The 17,540-nt window shown below is 42.1% G+C and overlaps 1 protein-coding gene and 1 non-coding gene across 3 annotated transcripts; both read left to right on the top strand.

Moving 5' to 3' along the window:
- The first annotated feature begins 4,384 nt into the window (after positions 1–4,384).
- Positions 4,385–13,467, top strand: RPS7 (ribosomal protein S7). 2 transcript variants are annotated; one of them, XM_066612368.1, is made up of 7 exons: positions 4,385–4,416; positions 6,130–6,208; positions 6,735–6,806; positions 7,820–7,963; positions 9,550–9,614; positions 11,432–11,582; positions 13,341–13,467. In XM_066612368.1, the coding sequence occupies exons 2-7, from the start codon at positions 6,134–6,136 to the stop codon at positions 13,416–13,418; spliced, it is 585 nt and encodes a 194-aa protein (XP_066468465.1). In that variant the 5' UTR covers positions 4,385–4,416; positions 6,130–6,133; the 3' UTR covers positions 13,419–13,467. The 2 variants fall into 2 exon arrangements, with proteins under 2 accessions (XP_066468465.1, XP_066468464.1); XM_066612367.1 differs by having other exon boundaries at positions 4,400–4,474.
- Positions 7,029–7,251, top strand: LOC136638384 (small nucleolar RNA SNORA73 family). The gene has a single exon (XR_010793607.1). It is a non-coding gene; the product is annotated as a small nucleolar RNA SNORA73 family (small nucleolar RNA).
- Positions 13,468–17,540: the final 4,073 nt, after the last annotated feature.

The following is a 17,540-nucleotide window of genomic DNA, read 5'->3' as shown; positions in this document are numbered from 1 at the left end:
CACAGGACTGTTCCTGTGGAGGGGGAAGGCTGCGATCACCCGCGAGGGCGTCACAACACACAGTCACAACACCCACACGTGTCACAACACCCACACCCCACAAGAGTGTCACAACACCCACAGTCACAACACACACCCCACAAACAAGTGTCACAAAACAGTCACAACACACACAACACACAAAAGTGTCACAACACACACAAAAGAGTGTCACCACACACACCCCACAAGAGTATTACAACACACACACACAAAGAATATTAAAAGCTATTTCTGCCCAACATTGAATACGCGCAACAGAAATCAAATGTGTACACTTGTGGGCTGGGCAAAAATGGGTTCAAGGGATTGGATTACACAATTTTGAGTTTTCCACTTGCACCTCCATAAGCTCTACAGCTGCATCCATCTCAAACCTGCAATGCAAGAAACCCTCAAGGCAAACCCATTTCTTCCAGCGCACAATATTACTACTGTTCAGAATACTTATGTACCGCTTTTTGACCAAAAAAGTTCACCAAGTGGTTTACAGAGAAATCAAACAACTGCAGGCCAGCAACAGCCAGGAAGTGAAGTTCTCAGTCCTAGATGCAGGTGAACAGAGAGAGGAAGTACCACCAAATTCAGAGCCCAATCCCAGGCAGGTCTACTCAAGAAGTAAACCCATTTGTAGTCAGTGGGGCTCACTCCCAGCCCCAGTGAGCTTTATTACGTTGCTTTCACTCATTTCTGCCCAGCTCACAGGTGTACACATTTGATCTTTGTCGGATGGACAGAAATAGCTAAATATCAGTATTTGCACACCCTCTCTCATTTCCTTCTCAGCCCTCCATGATTCTCAATTCAGCCTGTCTCTAGACACTCACCTCTCTCTTGCAGACCGGAACATGAAACCCTTCACTTCCTTGACAAAAACTCAGTGCCTGCACAGCCCCTGGAACTCTGCTTTTAAGAAAGTGGGAAGAACCACTGAGGGAAGGTAGTGGGGTGGGAGAGGAGCTATAGTGGCTTTAAAAGAAATGGGAAGGCTTTCTGGGTCCTTGAATTGCCCTCTCCACATCAATGGTTCTTTCTCAACCTTCATTAGCAAATGGTGCTTTCCAAGCTTAAGCCATTTCTTCCAAGCAGAGACTGAGGGCCCAATCCTGTCCAATTTTCCAGGGCTGGTGCAGCCATGCCAATAGGATGTGTGCTGCATCTTGAACTTGGGGGGAGGGGCAGTCACACAGGGCTCCTCAGGGTATGGGAACATTTATTCCTTTACTTTGGGGCTGCATTGTGGCTGCATCAGTTATGGAAATTTGGATAGGATTGGGCCCTAAATGTGTACACCTTTGGGCTGGGCAAAAAAAATTAGAAAAGGAAGAAAACAGTTAGCCCTTGAAAACTTTTTAATGAACTATATTCCAAGATTTCAAGTTTTATTGTTACTAATTCTCTCTTGGATCCTAACAGATGTGCAAACTGGAAAGAGCAAGTGGCCTGCTGCTACAGCACCACGTAAGACTTTACATCCCACCAGGCAAGCTGCTTTTGCCTGTCAGCTATTGAGACCAACAAAAATAGGTATTTTAAATGTGCATCATGGCCACCACTACCCCAAAGACCACCTTTGTGCAATTTAGAAAAAGGTACCCCTTCTTACCTGCCAGAAGTGATGTTCTGCCATCATTCCTGCTTCCCGTGTGAATGGCACCCCCTTGGATGTGGCCCCCTTGTGCAGTGCACAACCGTAAGAACAGCCCCAATGGATCAGGCCAAAGGCACATCTAGGCCAACTTCCTGTATCTTTCAGTGGCCCACCAAATGCCCTAGGGAGCACACAAAACAACAAGAGACCTGCATCCTGGTGCCCTCTCTTGCATCTTGCATCTGATATAGCCCATTTCTAAAATCAGGAGGTTGCACATACACATCATGGCTTGTAACCCATGATAGATTTTTCCTCCAGAAATTTGTTCAATTTCTGTAAAATACATCCCATGTCTTGCCCGCTGTTTGAGCCATTATTGATTCTTGTTCTTGAAGCAATTCTATGTTATTGATTCTTGTTCTTGAATGTTCTTGTTTGCTGAGACACTAAAAACCGCACTGGCCAAGTGCAGACACTTCTATCACTCAGCCACTGCTATGGCCCCACTGACAAAGCTCCAAAAGCACACAAGGTGCTCAATACCACCTGGTCTAGGTGATCTGGTCACACAATGGATCAGCACACTGAACATAGTGCAGAGAATGGTGTGAGCAGTGGTGTGTATGCAATAAGTACTTCAAGGATTCTCTGAAATTCCAGCTTCACCCTGGGCATTGGGGCTTTCCTATGCCATATGAGACTGGTATAGGTGCCATTTGATAAGGCCACCTATGCAATGAACACAGGAAGTGTCTCCTGGTGCTGCTCTTGTTCAGATACATTGAGAAAATGCTGGAGGATGTAATTGTAAACATGGGGATCCATATCATCTCTACCAGCTTGCTTTGCCAATTTTGAGACAAGGTACATTTGAAGGCAGTGTGAGGGAATATTGCATACTGGGCATGCACTATAAACAGCTACTAATGTATTATCGATGCAAGTAAGTTTGGCTGCAATCCTATACGCACTTACCTGAGAAAAAGTTGTAATATAGGTTCTTATCAAAGATATAACAATTAGCAATACATTAAATACAAAGAAAATGAATACAAAAACAAGCTGAGAGTAAAAAAAAAACCAGTCAAAACTGGTGTGGTGTGGTATACAGTTTCCATTTTATTTCTTTTCTCATCTACCAATTTTTCCTCATTGTCAGATCTGTCAAATATATTAGCCATTCCTGAATTGAGGACATGTCCTGATCTTTGCATGCCCTGAAAATCAGGAATTTTTCTATTGCAATAGGCTGGGGACCATATACTATGGGTAAATTAGTCTAAGGCCCAAATCCTAACCTACTTTTAAGCACCGGCATAGCTGTGCCAGTAGGACATGTGCTGAATCCTGCAGTTGGGGGGCACTCACGAAGGCTTCCTCAAGGTAAGGCAATATTTGTTTCCTTACCTAAGAGCTGCATTGCCTTTATGTTGGTCCTGGAAAGTGGGTTAGGCTTGCGCTCACCTTTACTAACTAACCTTTAATAAATACTAACCTTTAGTATTTATTACTATTATTATGTGTCATCATAGTTAATATCAAATTTATATACATTGACTTTCAATATGAATAAACCGATATACATATATGTAATTGTATTCAGCAAGGAGCTCTCCAGCATGCTGATGGATAATTTACCTTTCTATTTGCCAGTCACTGAGGTGCCCACAGGCTCTATATACAACTTGAAATTCTATTTGGCTGCCCTCTATATATGGATATATATTGACATTACTTATGATGATAGACTTCATGTTTAAACATCTAAGGGCACAATCCTAACCAACTTTCCAGCACTGACCTAGTCGCAATGCAGCCCCAGGTTAAGGTAACAAACGTGTCATTACCTTGAGGAGGCCCCCTTGACTGCCTCCCCACTGCACGATGCAGTGCACACCTCTTTGGTATAGCTCTGTCAGTGTTGGAAAGTTGGTTAGGATTGCTCTCTAATTTTTGGAATCATACCCATAGTATGGTCCCTTGCCGTTGCAGTAGGAAAATTCCTGGTTTTCCAGGTATGCAAAGATCAGAACACGTCCTCAATTCAGTTGCACCGGCACTGGAAAACTGGCCCTCAGGGCCCAATCCTATACAACTCGCAGCTGCAATACAGCCCTGAGGTAAGGGAACAAATGTTCCCATACATTCAGGAGGTCTCTATGAGTGCCTCCTCACCACAGGATGCAGTGCACACCCCACTGGCACAGTTGCACCAGCACTGGAAAATTGGATAGGATTTGCCCTCAATTCAGTAGTAGAAAAGTTAAAGAACAATTTAACCTTAATAATAAGGTTAAAGGAGTGGAAGCGTTTTTAGTTGGAAGCTATGTACATATATATGGCTTCCTACGCATACGGACACACACATATGCATGCATACACATGCACATATATATACACACTGTACGTATACATACATGTAATACATATGTTTGTGTGTATGCATATACACACACACACATATATATATATATATGCATACACACACAGAGCTTGCAAGCACAGACGCTCCCACCCTCTAGGTTCAGGGCAGATGCTGCCACTTCTTCCTGCTTTTCCCCAGCAGGTTCTTCCAGAGGGCAGTGGAACGTCTGCTCGGCCGACTTCCGCCCGGAGTTCACACCCACTCAGGAGCTTCACCAGGGCGGAAGTGCATGTCACGCGATGGACTTCCTGCCGAAGCTTCAAGACGATTGGCGGGCGGAACCGCGTCCTGTCCTGGGCCCGAATGTGTCGTGTTCTCGCGAGAGTTCTTCCTCTTCCTTGGGCCGGCGCTGAGAGAGGTGGGTGCGCTCGGCCGAGGCCTGCATCGGGCGGATGATTTTTTTAACGTGAACTCCGGTAATACTGCGCTGAGCGGTCGAAAGCGTGTCCGCCTAGAACGAGGGAGTCGAGATACTTTGGATTCGCCGCCCCCCCGTGCCGGATGGCTCCCCGGGACGGGAGAAGGGGCCTTATCCTGGTGGCGGGGGGAGGGGGCCGCTGTGAGGAGGCCTGGGGGCAGCAGGACCAGGGAGTGCTCTGCTCTGAGGGCCTGACGCGTGCCGCCCTCCTGCCTTGTGCCTTTGCACTCTGCGCCCAGTCACGCTTCTCCCCCAGTGTCCATCATAGCGTGTGTGTGTTTGGAGTGGGGGGGTCTTCATTATTAAGCCCTGACCAGGAGCAACAGCTTGTTTAACTTTCAGGAGTCCCTGCACACCACCCCTTCTCTTCCCACTAGCAGTCTCGGCAGTGCAGACAGTGGCTCTTGCTGTAGGGGTAAGCACATGGTGAGCCAAGTTGCCAGCTCTAGTGTGGGTGCTCTCTCTCTGGCACGGTGCAGAGCTGTTGGTGGGGGAGGGCTGTGTAATTAGCCTGTGGAACTCCTTGCCACAGGATGTGGTGATGGCACCTGGCCAGGATGCCTTTGAAAGGGGATTGGACAAACTTTTGGAGGAAAGGTCTGTCGCAGGTTACAAGCCATGACCTGTATGTGCAGCCTCCTGATTTCAGAAGTAGGCTACCTCACGATGCCAGGTGGAAGGGAGGGCACCTTGTCTTGTGTGCTTCCTGAGCCATGTGGTGGGCTACTGTAAGATACAAGAGACTGGACTAAATGGGCCTTTGGCTTGATCCAGCGCAGCTCTTCTTATGGCTGCCTATCACTTTTTTTTTGCATTCTCATTTTGCCCTTGCCTTTTATTTGAATAGTTCCCAGGGTGGGCCTTGGAGGGACCTCTCTGTCTTTGGAAGTGTCACAGTGATTTTCCTCTTCTTCAGATTTCCTATATGGCAGCTCTGCTTTCTAACCTTTTGCAGCCCTTAAAAACTAAGAATAATGTTTCCAAGACTGGGAGTGTCATGTGCTACTTTAGTCTTTTCATAAGGATTCTGTGTTGTATGGCACTGTGCTTGTCACGTCTTAGTTTGCTTATTTGTGTTGGCCTGACCTGGAGTAATAGAAATCCCAGTTATGTGTGTGCTTCACAGTGCTTTTTGTAGTTAACTGACAGTTAATCTAAGTCTTCAAAGTGTTTCACATAGTTGTTTCTGTTATTACAATGTTCTTGTAATGTAGACTGCTGCTGTTAACTTGTTACAAATATGGGGGTTGAGGTTAAGTGATTGCTTTGCTTAAGGTCTCCCAATGAGCTTTTCACTGAGCTGAAACTAGGCTTCCTGCTCTTAGCATGCATTCTTAATACTGCACTCATGCCTACTCATGGCCTATATTAATTTTTGTTTTAACTTTGTTCCAAGGAGTGGAGGGTAAGGATAAAAGGGGCCAGGGAAAAACCATATACATCACAACCCTGTTAGGTAGGTTAGGCTGAGAGATAGTAACTGACCCAGGGGTACTCTAGTGAATTTCATAGCTGAGTGGAGATTGGAACCCTGGTTTCCCAAGACCTATTCTACTCTGCTTTAGTGTTTTCTTAATTTGTTTCTGTTGTGGTAGGAGCAAAACACTATTTTTAACTGTGTTGAAATACTGTGGTTTTTCCTTTGTTGTGCAGAACCATGTTTAGTTCCAGTGCGAAGATTGTGAAGCCCAATGGCGAAAAGCCGGATGAATTTGAGTCTGGCATCTCCCAGGTATGTATCCCTTCCAGTTGTAATTTGGATTGTATAGCTTGGTGGTGAGGTGGGTATTGAAGTTTAAGTTCCAACCTGAAGGAATAACACTGTTGTTTAACATTTGTGCTGTACTATAGATTTGCACTCAGCCACATTGATGCCATTGTAACTATCAAACCACCTGAGAAGACATGTAAAGTTGTGATCTCAAACAAGTGGTTTGGGGTCTACAACCAAAATGTTTCATAAGTTGTGCATGTTTCTTTACTGGTGGACAGTGTTGAATTGAAATATTGATAAGGGAACGTCTTGCAGGTTCTATGTGTGTTTGAGTGAACAATACTGCAGTTTCTCTGGATTCTTTTAGACTTTCCTGCTGAATCTGTAATAGTTCTTTATGGACATGTATCAGTCAACATTACAGAAATAACAAAATAACAGGGATTTGACTCTAATGTTGGCATGACAAAGAGCAAGTATGTTACTTGATTTTTGATTTTGTTTTTTAATGCAAAATATGTTTTGTTTACTTTTTTGCTTCTAGGCTCTCTTGGAGTTGGAGATGAATTCTGACTTAAAAGCTCAGCTGAGGGAATTGAACATCACAGCAGCAAAGGTAATTTAAAGAGTTTCTTGTCAGTGCAGCTTGCAGTTGGGTTCATGGGATGCTTAGTATGTACATTAAGTAGTTATGATGTTTGAAAGGGCCTTAATGTATAATGTTGTATGGTTAAGTGTGTGTTAAATGTTAGATTTTCCCCCGCTGGTATTCTGTTGACTCTTTGACATTAGTTTCTCTTAACTAATGACCATGAATTCCAGCGGTCTCAAGGAAAACCCAACGTGGGCATCCAGTAAGATGGCTCTTGCATGGCTCTGCCCAGGTGGCATATGGGAGCTTAGCTCCATAAGGGGCAATGATGTATAGTCCCATTCCACAACGTTGGAAAGCAAGTTTTTCTCCCTTGGCTGAAAAGGCTGATGTGGGAAGCGTCCTGTATATTCCTACAACTTCTCAGTATGCATAGTTGCTGAGGAGACAAACCATGCAGGACACATATGATCCAGCTGGCTATATTTAAGGTATAAGTGTCCATGCTCGGGAAGAGCTGTTGCATAGCTGTGTTAATTTTTTGCCAGCATGGTATGGATGCCAGAATTGTTTGTGTATGGAGTTTAGTTACAGTTGTTAGCAAAATCTTTAGTAGAAAGTGAACAAAGCATAATCTGCGCCATGTGGTTCCTATAGAAAATTTTGTAGAAGTGGAATTGTTTCCCTGAAAATTTAGAAAATAGTGCTTTAGTCAAGATGGGGAAGGACAATAACTTAATGAAAGAGAACATCTTTGCATGTAAAAGGGCCGAGGATTGCTCCTTTGTATTTCTTAGATGATGAAGTTGCAGGTGTTTGGGAACAACCTCCATCAATGACTGCAGAGAGCAACTACTAATTGGACTAGATACAGAATTCTATGTCGAAAGGTTTGATTTGGTGTAAGGCTACTGTAATTCATTTGTATTCTGTTTGTTGGTGCTAAAGCAGCAAAGCCGCAAGTGCTTACTTTTATTTAAAAGCATAACTGCATTCATTTACAGTTACTTCAGAATTGGTTGTCTGTTTTTGCTTAGGAAATTGAAGTGGGTGGTGGCAGGAAAGCAATCATCATATTTGTTCCAGTTCCTCAGTTGAAATCTTTCCAGAAGATTCAGGTGCGGCTAGTTCGTGAGCTTGAGAAAAAGTTTAGCGGGAAGCATGTGGTCTTCATTGCTCAGGTAGGTGCAACTTCTTATAAATTTCTACAAAACACTGGGTTAATAAAAGGCAAGAGATTTTGTGTTACTGAAGGACAGTTCTTTGGTTATGAATAATAACCAATAAATTTAACCTGCCATAATCAATAAATGTACCTGCCATGGTAATCATGAAGTTAATTCTGGTGACCAGGGTCAGAAAGCAGACTGCAACCATGAGAAGCCATAGCATTTTTGCTATTTGTTTTAAACTGCTGACATTTTCCTCATTAGCACCTCAGTTAGGTTACCTGTCCAGCCTTTGCTGCTGCTGAATCATTAATCCTGCAGCCATTGTGGTTGATGGAGCTTGAGCAGGCAGTGACATTTTAAGACCTAGTTTTGGACCATTTTCATTCCTGCTTTTATGTAGTCCATTATAGTTCCTTCTTCCAGCATGTATTCCGAAGACTGATTGAAGGGAATGGGGGACGAATTCTAAGTTGAGCTGTTGGGGGAAAGAAGGTTTGCATACACAAATCTGGAGTATCCAGTAGGCCCACATTACCTGCGGATTTGATCCCCTGTGCTTCTGTTGCTACCAGAGAATGTTCTGAGGCCGTGCACAGCCTCCTCAGCCCTCAGAATGCCTTCTAAGGCTTTAGAAGGCTACTTCTGGTTTTCAGAGGGAAATTGGAAGATATGTTTTAGGCCCTTATAAGGCCTTCTGAGGCCTGGGAAGTGCAGCTGCTATCACCTCCGGAGGATTAGAGGGCCCTGAGACCCACAGATTTCATCATCCTCAGGTTTTGTTATCCGTGGGGAATCCTGGGACAGAACACCTGTGGACAACGCAGGACCCCCTGTATATCATATTTTATTTAGAGAACAATTGTGTTCACTGTCCTTGTTGAAAACAGGAGTTAGTCTTGCACTGTTGTAGAAATGAAGCCCTGTGCAGGATGAGTGTACAAGTGAGAAGCAAGGAAGCAGGAGTTATTGAGGAGCGGAGGGTTTCTAATTGTGTTTGCTGCTGGATGGGTGCTGGAAAAAGACTGGAGAGGAAATCTTTACTTAATCATGATTGTCAGGCTTGCTGCTGAAAAGGTGGGAGATTATTTAATTTTTAGAAAGATGTACAGCAACCTGGACAAATAGAGAAGCAGCACTAAGCCCTTCTTAATGGAGGGCAGGGTAAGGGGCTGGCTGCACCTGGTTAGTGGAAGGGCAAAGAACCTCTTGCAGTATACCCACAGAAGCATGTCCTTTTTTACTACCATGTCCAATTGTAGTTTCTGGACTTCTAGTTAGGGAGGGTGTTTGGTGTATTTTTGATTGGAGTGAAGAGGTTGTTTTGGGGAGGGGGACTGGATAGATGCTTGCTTAATAAGCCAGACTGATACTTTGGATCCTTAGTCTCAAAAGGTATGCTAAATGGTAGCACAAGACTTTAGTTCCATGTACAGACACACTTGAAGCAAGTCCATACTTCCAGTTAAACATGCATAGTATGGGATTGCATTGGAATTAGGTCCCAAGCAGCAAATCCAGTCTATTGAATTGTCAAGTATCAAGTATTCAATGTGAACAAAATAGGTTGGTGTGCCTCATGCTCTCTTCTTTAACAGAGACGAATTTTGCCAAAGCCAACGAGAAAAAGCCGCACAAAAAACAAGCAAAAGCGCCCCAGGAGGTAATTACCAAACTGTATATATTGTGATGTTGTGAAATAAGGACGTTATTTGTGTTAAAATTACATTTTGATAGCTTATTCTTATGTTCTGTTAGCGTGGATATATAGTTGATGCTCAAAGATGCAAGGAGACGCTTGATGGCAACAATTTAATGGGGATACGAGACTCTCTTTACTTGCAAGGCCATAATCCTGGGAAGGGTCATGATTCAATGATAGAGTACATGCTGTGCCTGTAGAACTGTCCCTGGTTCTCTTTCAAGCATCTCTAGTTAAATAGACTTGATGAATTAGGGAAGAACTGGGAATAACTCTCTGAGTGAGATCTTAAAGAATCACTGCCATTCAAATAATAGCAAATTCAATGGGTCCATGATTTGCCTTGGTTTAAGGCAGCTTTGTATGTTGAAACTGCAGACACAACTTTATTTCCTCAAACTGCAAACACAGCTTTATTTCCTCACATCTTTGAGATCAGTCTTGAACATGTGGTTGAACTCCTCTAGTCTGTCAGGTGCTGTGATGATTTCATAAAGCACCTCAAATTACTTGCTGGTGTTTCATATCTTCATGTTTTTGTCTTATGACTACTAAGGTCCTTTAGTAGTTTTTTCTCATAATGCCGATTGTCCAAGTCTACTAGAGTCAGGTGGAGGGGCAGCAACAGAAAATGTAATTTATAAAATCCTACTGGCTGCCTTTGGAAACGCTTCTTTTGGCTTTTATATAGTACCTCTCTGTTTCAATTTGACCCCAAAATGGGTACTAGATACCCAAAGTGCCAAGTTTACAGCTCTTGTTAGGAATCCTGGCTAGAGAGGACACTATTACTATCATTCTTCCAGGATACATCCCACCTATGCTTGGCAACAGTATGAGCCTGCTCTTTTTCTATAGTAGTTGCAATAATGAGGAAGTTTACTTGAGCAGTTGTGAAGCAAAGTGATTCCATGTATTGCTTACTTGCGACAGCAAGAGAACGCTCCAGGGCTCTGGTACTTGAGCCTACCTTGTAAGTTTCCTAGTAGATGGGGGCATAATTTTTTTCCATTGTCCAAACAAGACTGGTGATTGTTGTATGTTGAGAAGCAATTAGTAAGTAGAGTTGCTGGCCCTTTTTTCAGCTGTAGTGTGATGGTTTGAATGTTATACTTTAATTTTCTTGCCTTTTGAACTGTAATGGGACATCTTAGTAATTGTAGAAAGTGAAGTAGTAATTGTACTTATAGAAAGTGAAGTAGGTTAAAGGATGAAAGGGAGCAATAATTATTCAGTCAAGGATACTGCCCAACTTGGTACTGCATGAGACAGAATCCCACACATAGTTTGAATTTCAGGTGGGGAAGCCTGGAAATTACCAACTGAGTATTCTGTAGCCTGATCTATAGTCCAGTGAAGCCTAAGAGCTGATTCCATTGGCTTCACTGGGAGTGAAAAAGAACATGGGTTTAACTATTGCTTAAAAAAACTGTGTAAACAGTGCTGAACCATAGCACATTACATCTTGCTGTAGTAGTCCTGAACATCCCAAAAGAATGACCCAAAAAGTGAAGAGCTTTGCTAAAGACGTACCCTGACTTGACTGTGTTTAAATACATACAGATCACATGAGATCCGATTACTGTGTAGCACCCAAGCATTCCCTAAGGAGAAACTATTCATCTGTGACTGGGGGAGTGACGTAATATAATTATGGAAAGAAAGAGCTTAACTCAAAATGCGTTCCACGCAAGCCTTTTTGCATCTAGCAGCCTAAAAAAGTTGAAAAAATTTGCAATAGTACAACAATTTCAATTATGCGTAATATTTCTGTTCAGCCGTACACTCACTGCAGTGCACGATGCCATTCTTGAAGACCTGGTTTTTCCAAGTGAAATTGTGGGCAAGAGAATCCGCGTAAAACTGGATGGCAGCCGGCTCATAAAGGTTCACTTAGACAAAGCGCAACAGAACAATGTTGAACACAAGGTAAGAAATGGATTTGTTTAAGCTGGCATTCAGAAAACCTCTAGAGCAGTGGTTCTCAGAGTGGTGGGTTGGGACCCACCAGTTGGTGTAATGCTTCCCCCATCCTTTAAGGGGCGGGGAAAGGGGGGGAGGCAGTGACACGATCTCCAGGATCACGTCACTAAGGGGGGCAAGGGGTGTGCTTTTACTTTCAGAAGCCAGGGCTGCCACAGGCTACAGGAGGTACGGGGAGACCTGTGCAGCCCTAGACAGCGCTCCCTGAAGCTTGGAACTTTCACTAAAAGTGGGCGCAGAGCATTTCCGTTTTGCAGGAGGTGCTTTGTGCCCACTTTTAGCGAATGTTCCAAGCCTCAGGGAGTGCTATGCAGGGCTCCCTGCACCTCCTGTAGCCTGCTGCAGGCCTGCCTTCTGAAAGTAAGTGCAAAGCACCCCGCTCACCCCCCTTAGCCCTAGCCCCTCCTCTGCAGGAACTTACTGAGGAAGTAAGGCTCCCTCAAAGTTTGAGAACCACTGCTCTAGAGAAATGAGATGTGTACAACAAGACCTCCCAACATTTTGCTTGACTGAATAGTCTGAACTGAAAATCATCATGGTACATGATTGAATGGCAGGCATTTAGTGCATTCTGCCTTCTGTAAATGACCTATTTTAGAGCTGTTTGATAGTCAGCCCTTTAGAGCACTTCCAGTATTCAGCTTTCTTAGGTAAAAGCAACAATTTTCAGATAGCAAGGCATTTTCCAAAAATGGTGCATTGCTTCTGGGGGCAGTAGCAGTTTATTTTCCCATTATCTCCTGCTTTTCCTATGGCAAGCAGGCATCCCATTGTACTTTACCTAGTTAAGCACAAATTTGGATCGTTTCAGTTGCTTAGTACAGAACAGTGGTCTTCAACCTTTTTTGTGCCAGAACCCCAATAAAGTATGAGACTGAGGACCCGCCACTGATCCTGCCCCTTTCCTGGGACCCTATCAGCCTCACCCTTGTCCACTCCATTTCCCCTATCTCTTGTGTCTTAACAACAAGCCTGTGAGGTAACAGCCTGAGCAGGGGTGGCCTTAGGAGCTGTAGGGTAAGACAACAAGAAGAGACTGTGCAGGATTAAGTACTCAAGTTTTGAAAAGGCAGTGTCTTTATCAGATTGGATCGAGATTCTTTCTTGCATAGGCTTTGAAAAGTTGCCATGGCCTCCTCCATATGAGGCTTTGCGACCCCACTGGGGTCCACAGGGTAAATAACACTGGTAGAGAATACCACTGACCGTTTCCAGTCAACAACAAGCACATATTGAAAGTGGAAGGAGGAGAAATCTCCCCGTTTGCTCTCTTTTCAGATATCCTAGTGATGAGACCAAATAATGTGTGTTTGGGAGCATTTCACGTAGCATAAATGGAACCATTTAACATGGACGCTGGTGTTCACATGTACTAACCAGTGTTACTGCTTTCCATCTTTGGCATTGCTTGGGATTAACCCATAACTTTGTGCTAGTGTTTTTATGGCAGCTTGTCATTTAAGTGCACCAATGTGCAGTCCTATTCCATATTGTTGTTGAGGGAGTTTGTCTTCTGCTCTCAAAGCTTTGAAGGTTGGTGCCCTGTATATTTCTCTAGATTCTAAGAATTGGCAAATAATTTTGAAAGCGTAAAACCATGTAGGACACCATTTTAAATGTTGCTGTTAATTTGTTTTATATTGTGTAGAATGTGTCCTTAAATTGATGGCTATGAAACTGACTTTTTTTAACTTCTCTTTGCAGGTAGAAACATTTTCTGGTGTCTACAAGAAGCTCACAGGCAAAGATGTTGTGTTTGAGTTTCCAGAATTCCAGTTGTAAAGCGCAAAAAATGACTGAATAAACAGTTTATTGTTCATATCTCTTAAAAGTAATGTCTTTATTAAAACAGTGTAATTGAACCTCAGGGTGTTAACTGTAAGGTTTGGCTGTTAAAAGTAAAAATGATAAATATACAATTACCTAAGGTAGTTGTAAGAGAAACCTTATTAGAATTTCAGTTACCTCCTGTATAGTGCCACAGTCCTTTGACTGTTTATATAAAATTTTGAGTAACGTTGGGTTGAAAGAAATCTGACCTTGTAGCAGATTTGTCTTCTTGACATGACAGGAAAGAAACTTTGATTTTTTACTTAATTGAAAATCTGTCTTAAATTTGAAAGAGATGTAACCAAGAGTTTGTTATCTCAACATATAAAAACAGGATTAAAAACTGAAAATTTATAGAATATCATGGCAAGCTTTAATCCTTAAAATTTAGTTCCTATGCTTCTTTATTGGAAGAAGCAGAAAAATTTTAGAACTAATATGGTGAACTGCAAGTTGGGTGCGGCTTGCATCTGTACAAACTAGTATGTTGAGTAAATCTTGATAACGGACAAAGAAATGTGAGCATGGCAAAAGAAGCCAGGATTGATTATCATCTGTGAAGCCAATATTATTATGTTTAACAAATCATCATTAAAATATGGCTACATGTTACATTTCAACCAGCCCAGTGTCTACAGTCATCAAGAGACTATTTCTGAAATATTTGACCTATTTCTGAAATAAGTGCCAGTCATTATCTATTTGATACTGATTCTGGTTGTTTGGTTAGTTGACTTTCAGTATTGGTGTTGTCTGTTCAATGATGTACCAGAATGGAATGTTCTGTCATGCTATCAGAAACTGTAGCTCTACCACTTGGGTGGCTTGGAGTAAATAAGGAAAGGGGGATCATGTTACCTCTTTTATAGTTCTCAGGTAACAAGTGCTTTACAACCAGCTTGGTTTTGAAGTGCTCTGTTTGGTTAGGCTGAAAGGCATATTTGCCAAGGCTTTCTAGTGAATTTCAGAAATAAAATGCTGGTTTGATTCTGTCTTCCTATATTCCATTCATTGCACCATGTTGATATTGATGAAAGTAGACTGTTGTTCTGGAGGAATAATTTACGACACTTATACTCTGCCATTTCCACCCACAATGGGGCTAACAATAAAATCATAAATAGCTATATAAATATCATAGAAAAATAAACTAATACCAGAATCGTAAATCACCAAGAGTGAAAAAAAACCACAATATAAAAGCAGTATCGGTGCATCGCATCACAGGTGGCAGAATAAAATTTATCTGTAAAATCATAGAAATTGTGTTTGGCAACAGTGTAAAATCAACATTAAAACATAATTACACCCTTAATAAAAAATTTCCTACTACCCAACCTTTGCACAATGAAAATGCTACCCAAAATAAATGTGTTTTGAGGTACCGTCGAAAGACATCCAAGGAGGACTGTGCTCTCAAGTTACTAGGGAGGGGATTCCACAATTGGGGTGCTGCCAGAAAGAAGGTCCTATTATTATTATTATTATTATTATTATTATTATTATTATTATTATTATTATTATTATTATTATTATTATTATTATACGAAGCAGTTTACTGAGCAAATCAAACTAATGGCTCCCTGTCCCAAAAGGGCTCACAATCTAAAAGGATGAAAAAGAACACCAGCAGACAGCCACTAGAAAAGACAGTGCTGGGGTGAGGAGGGCCGGTTACTCTCCCCCCCCCACTAAATAAAAGAAGAGCACCCACTTAAAAAGTGCTTCTTACCCAGTTAGCAGGGGTTACCCTACCTTGTAGCTGCCCATCTAGCCTCCCTCAAGGGTGGCATACACAAAAGGTCCTCCTCAGATGATTTTGAGAGATGACCTGGATTGTATGGAAGGATTCAGTTCCTCAAATATCCTGGTTCTAAGCTATAGAAGACTTTAAAGGCTAAAACAAGCACCCTGAATTGTGCCCAGAAGCAAACCTGTACTCGGTGTAGTTGAAAGAGGAGCTGTCTGATAGAGCTGAGTTGCTGAGGCCCTACAACTGCACAGGCCTCCACATTCTGTACTAACTGCAGCTTTCAGACCGTCCTCAAAAGCAGTCCCACCTAGAGCACTTAACAGTAATCAAGATGCAGTGTCACCAGGCCAGGAACAAGCAATTGGGTTCAAACAAGTCAGGTACAGCTGCAGCACTTCTGTATTGCACTTCTACAACTTGAAATGGGAAATTGTTCTGTACCTGAAGCACAATAAAAATAATGCCAACTGTTGAACTGATTCTCTAAAGAGATCACAAGAGTATTTAGAGACCTGTGCTTAATATGTAGATTATTACATTACAAATTATTTCTTGATAAACTTTTTTTAGAATATGAACTTGTGTGTGTTATCCAATAAATACATCAAACAGTAGCACATGAACCTTCATATGGTGAGATGTGCATATTCTTGAAGCTAGTTAGGGACAAGATCCACCTGCCTGCTACTTTATTTTTTTATTTATATAAAAATGTTTTTGTTATGGCCAGGATGTAATGAGTTATTCTATGCACACTCAAAGACTTGGGCATAGCTAGTGGAATTTTTGTCTTATTTTTAAACATCAAGCCTTTTCTGTAATAACACGAAATGCTTTTGAAAACTCCAGTTCAAAGCAGATTGCTGTGTAGCATGGGGTGGTGGTGCTGATTACTGTTTAAATAACAGAAGTGCAAACATCCCTTTGGTGCACTGAACTATTTTTGCTGTTCTTTGGTCTGCAGTCCTGGCCTGCTTGTTATAGGGGATGTTAGTACCTACCAATGTCTTTTTGAATTCATAATTGCAGCTGACTTCTATAGTCAATTGACTTCTATTTCAAACAACCAACTCAGTGGTTGTTTCCATTCGCTGGTGTTATGTGTGACTGGGGGAAATATACTTTGAATATGCACAACATTCAGGGTGTGTGTGTCAGCTTTCACATGTGGAGATTCACTATAATGTATGCACACAGATGCAAGTCCTGCACCCAGAATTATTAAGTTAATATTCTGTCATCTAGCAGTAAAACAACCTTTTTTTTGTATATAAGATATTACAGTGACTAACAATAGCCTTCCACATGATCTTCATTAAGTGTTGTAATTGTTTTAGTCTCTGAATTTGGGGGTTACCAAGCAGCTACCATAGTTCTAGGCAAAACTGGCCCACTTACAAAATGACTTTTAATTGGGACTCTCATCTTTCAAGAAAGGTTCTTAGAATGCAAAAGGGCACTGAACTTGAACTTTGGTCACCACAATAGTAGAATTATTTGCCCTTGATTTTCCTCCAGATTGGGTGATTAAAAAACTTTTTATATCTTGGATATCTGAATTGGAAAAGAAAAGACGCATGCAAGATGAACTTGTCATCTTTCCCAGACCTGCTGCCAAAAGAAACTGTGCAGTTCCAGCTGGCTGATGTGTTTTTAGACCTCTTCAGTGGGAATTGTCAAGAGACCTTTTTCAGTTATTTAAAAAAAACAAAAACTGTTTTTAGTACTTTAAAAGAAACTCTCATGGGGAGACTGAGTCTGTAAAGATTATTTTGTGATACCTTGCTTATAAATTTGGAGTAAAGGCTTGTCTCTACTCAGATATTAGTGTTACTTGCCTGGAATATTACCTAAAATTGGGCATGAAGAATTTGTGTTGGCATTGTGTGAAATTGATTATTTACCCAAGTTTTAATGAGTTGACTGGGAACACTACTGTTTTGCTGAGCCCTGGAGTCCATTATGATGTTGTCCCTTGACCCGACCTTTAAAATCTGTAGGCACAAAACCAAGAATCTGCAGAATGCAATTGGGTTCTTGGCACCTGCAGTTTTCTGCATCTCAGAAACCTTCAAAGAGGATGCTGTTCTTGTGGCTTTTGTTTTACTGCATTCACTGGTCCTAGAAAATGCAAACAATATGTTCTGTACGTCAATAGCTGAAACGCAGTCTGGTATATCTCCCCAAATTTGCCTCTTGTTTGACTGGCTGATTCTAAGGATTGGGGTATGAGCAACTTCCCGCTGCCCCCATTTCTCTTCTGTAGGCTTGCTGGCTATTACTGACAACTTTCAGGAAGGACTCTTACTCTTATGCTTGTG

The sequence above is a fragment of the Tiliqua scincoides genome, chromosome 1 (assembly GCF_035046505.1).
Source record: "Tiliqua scincoides isolate rTilSci1 chromosome 1, rTilSci1.hap2, whole genome shotgun sequence".
In the NCBI taxonomy this organism is placed as follows: domain Eukaryota; kingdom Metazoa; phylum Chordata; class Lepidosauria; order Squamata; family Scincidae; genus Tiliqua; species Tiliqua scincoides.
This window is presented reverse-complemented; position numbering and strand designations above follow the sequence as displayed.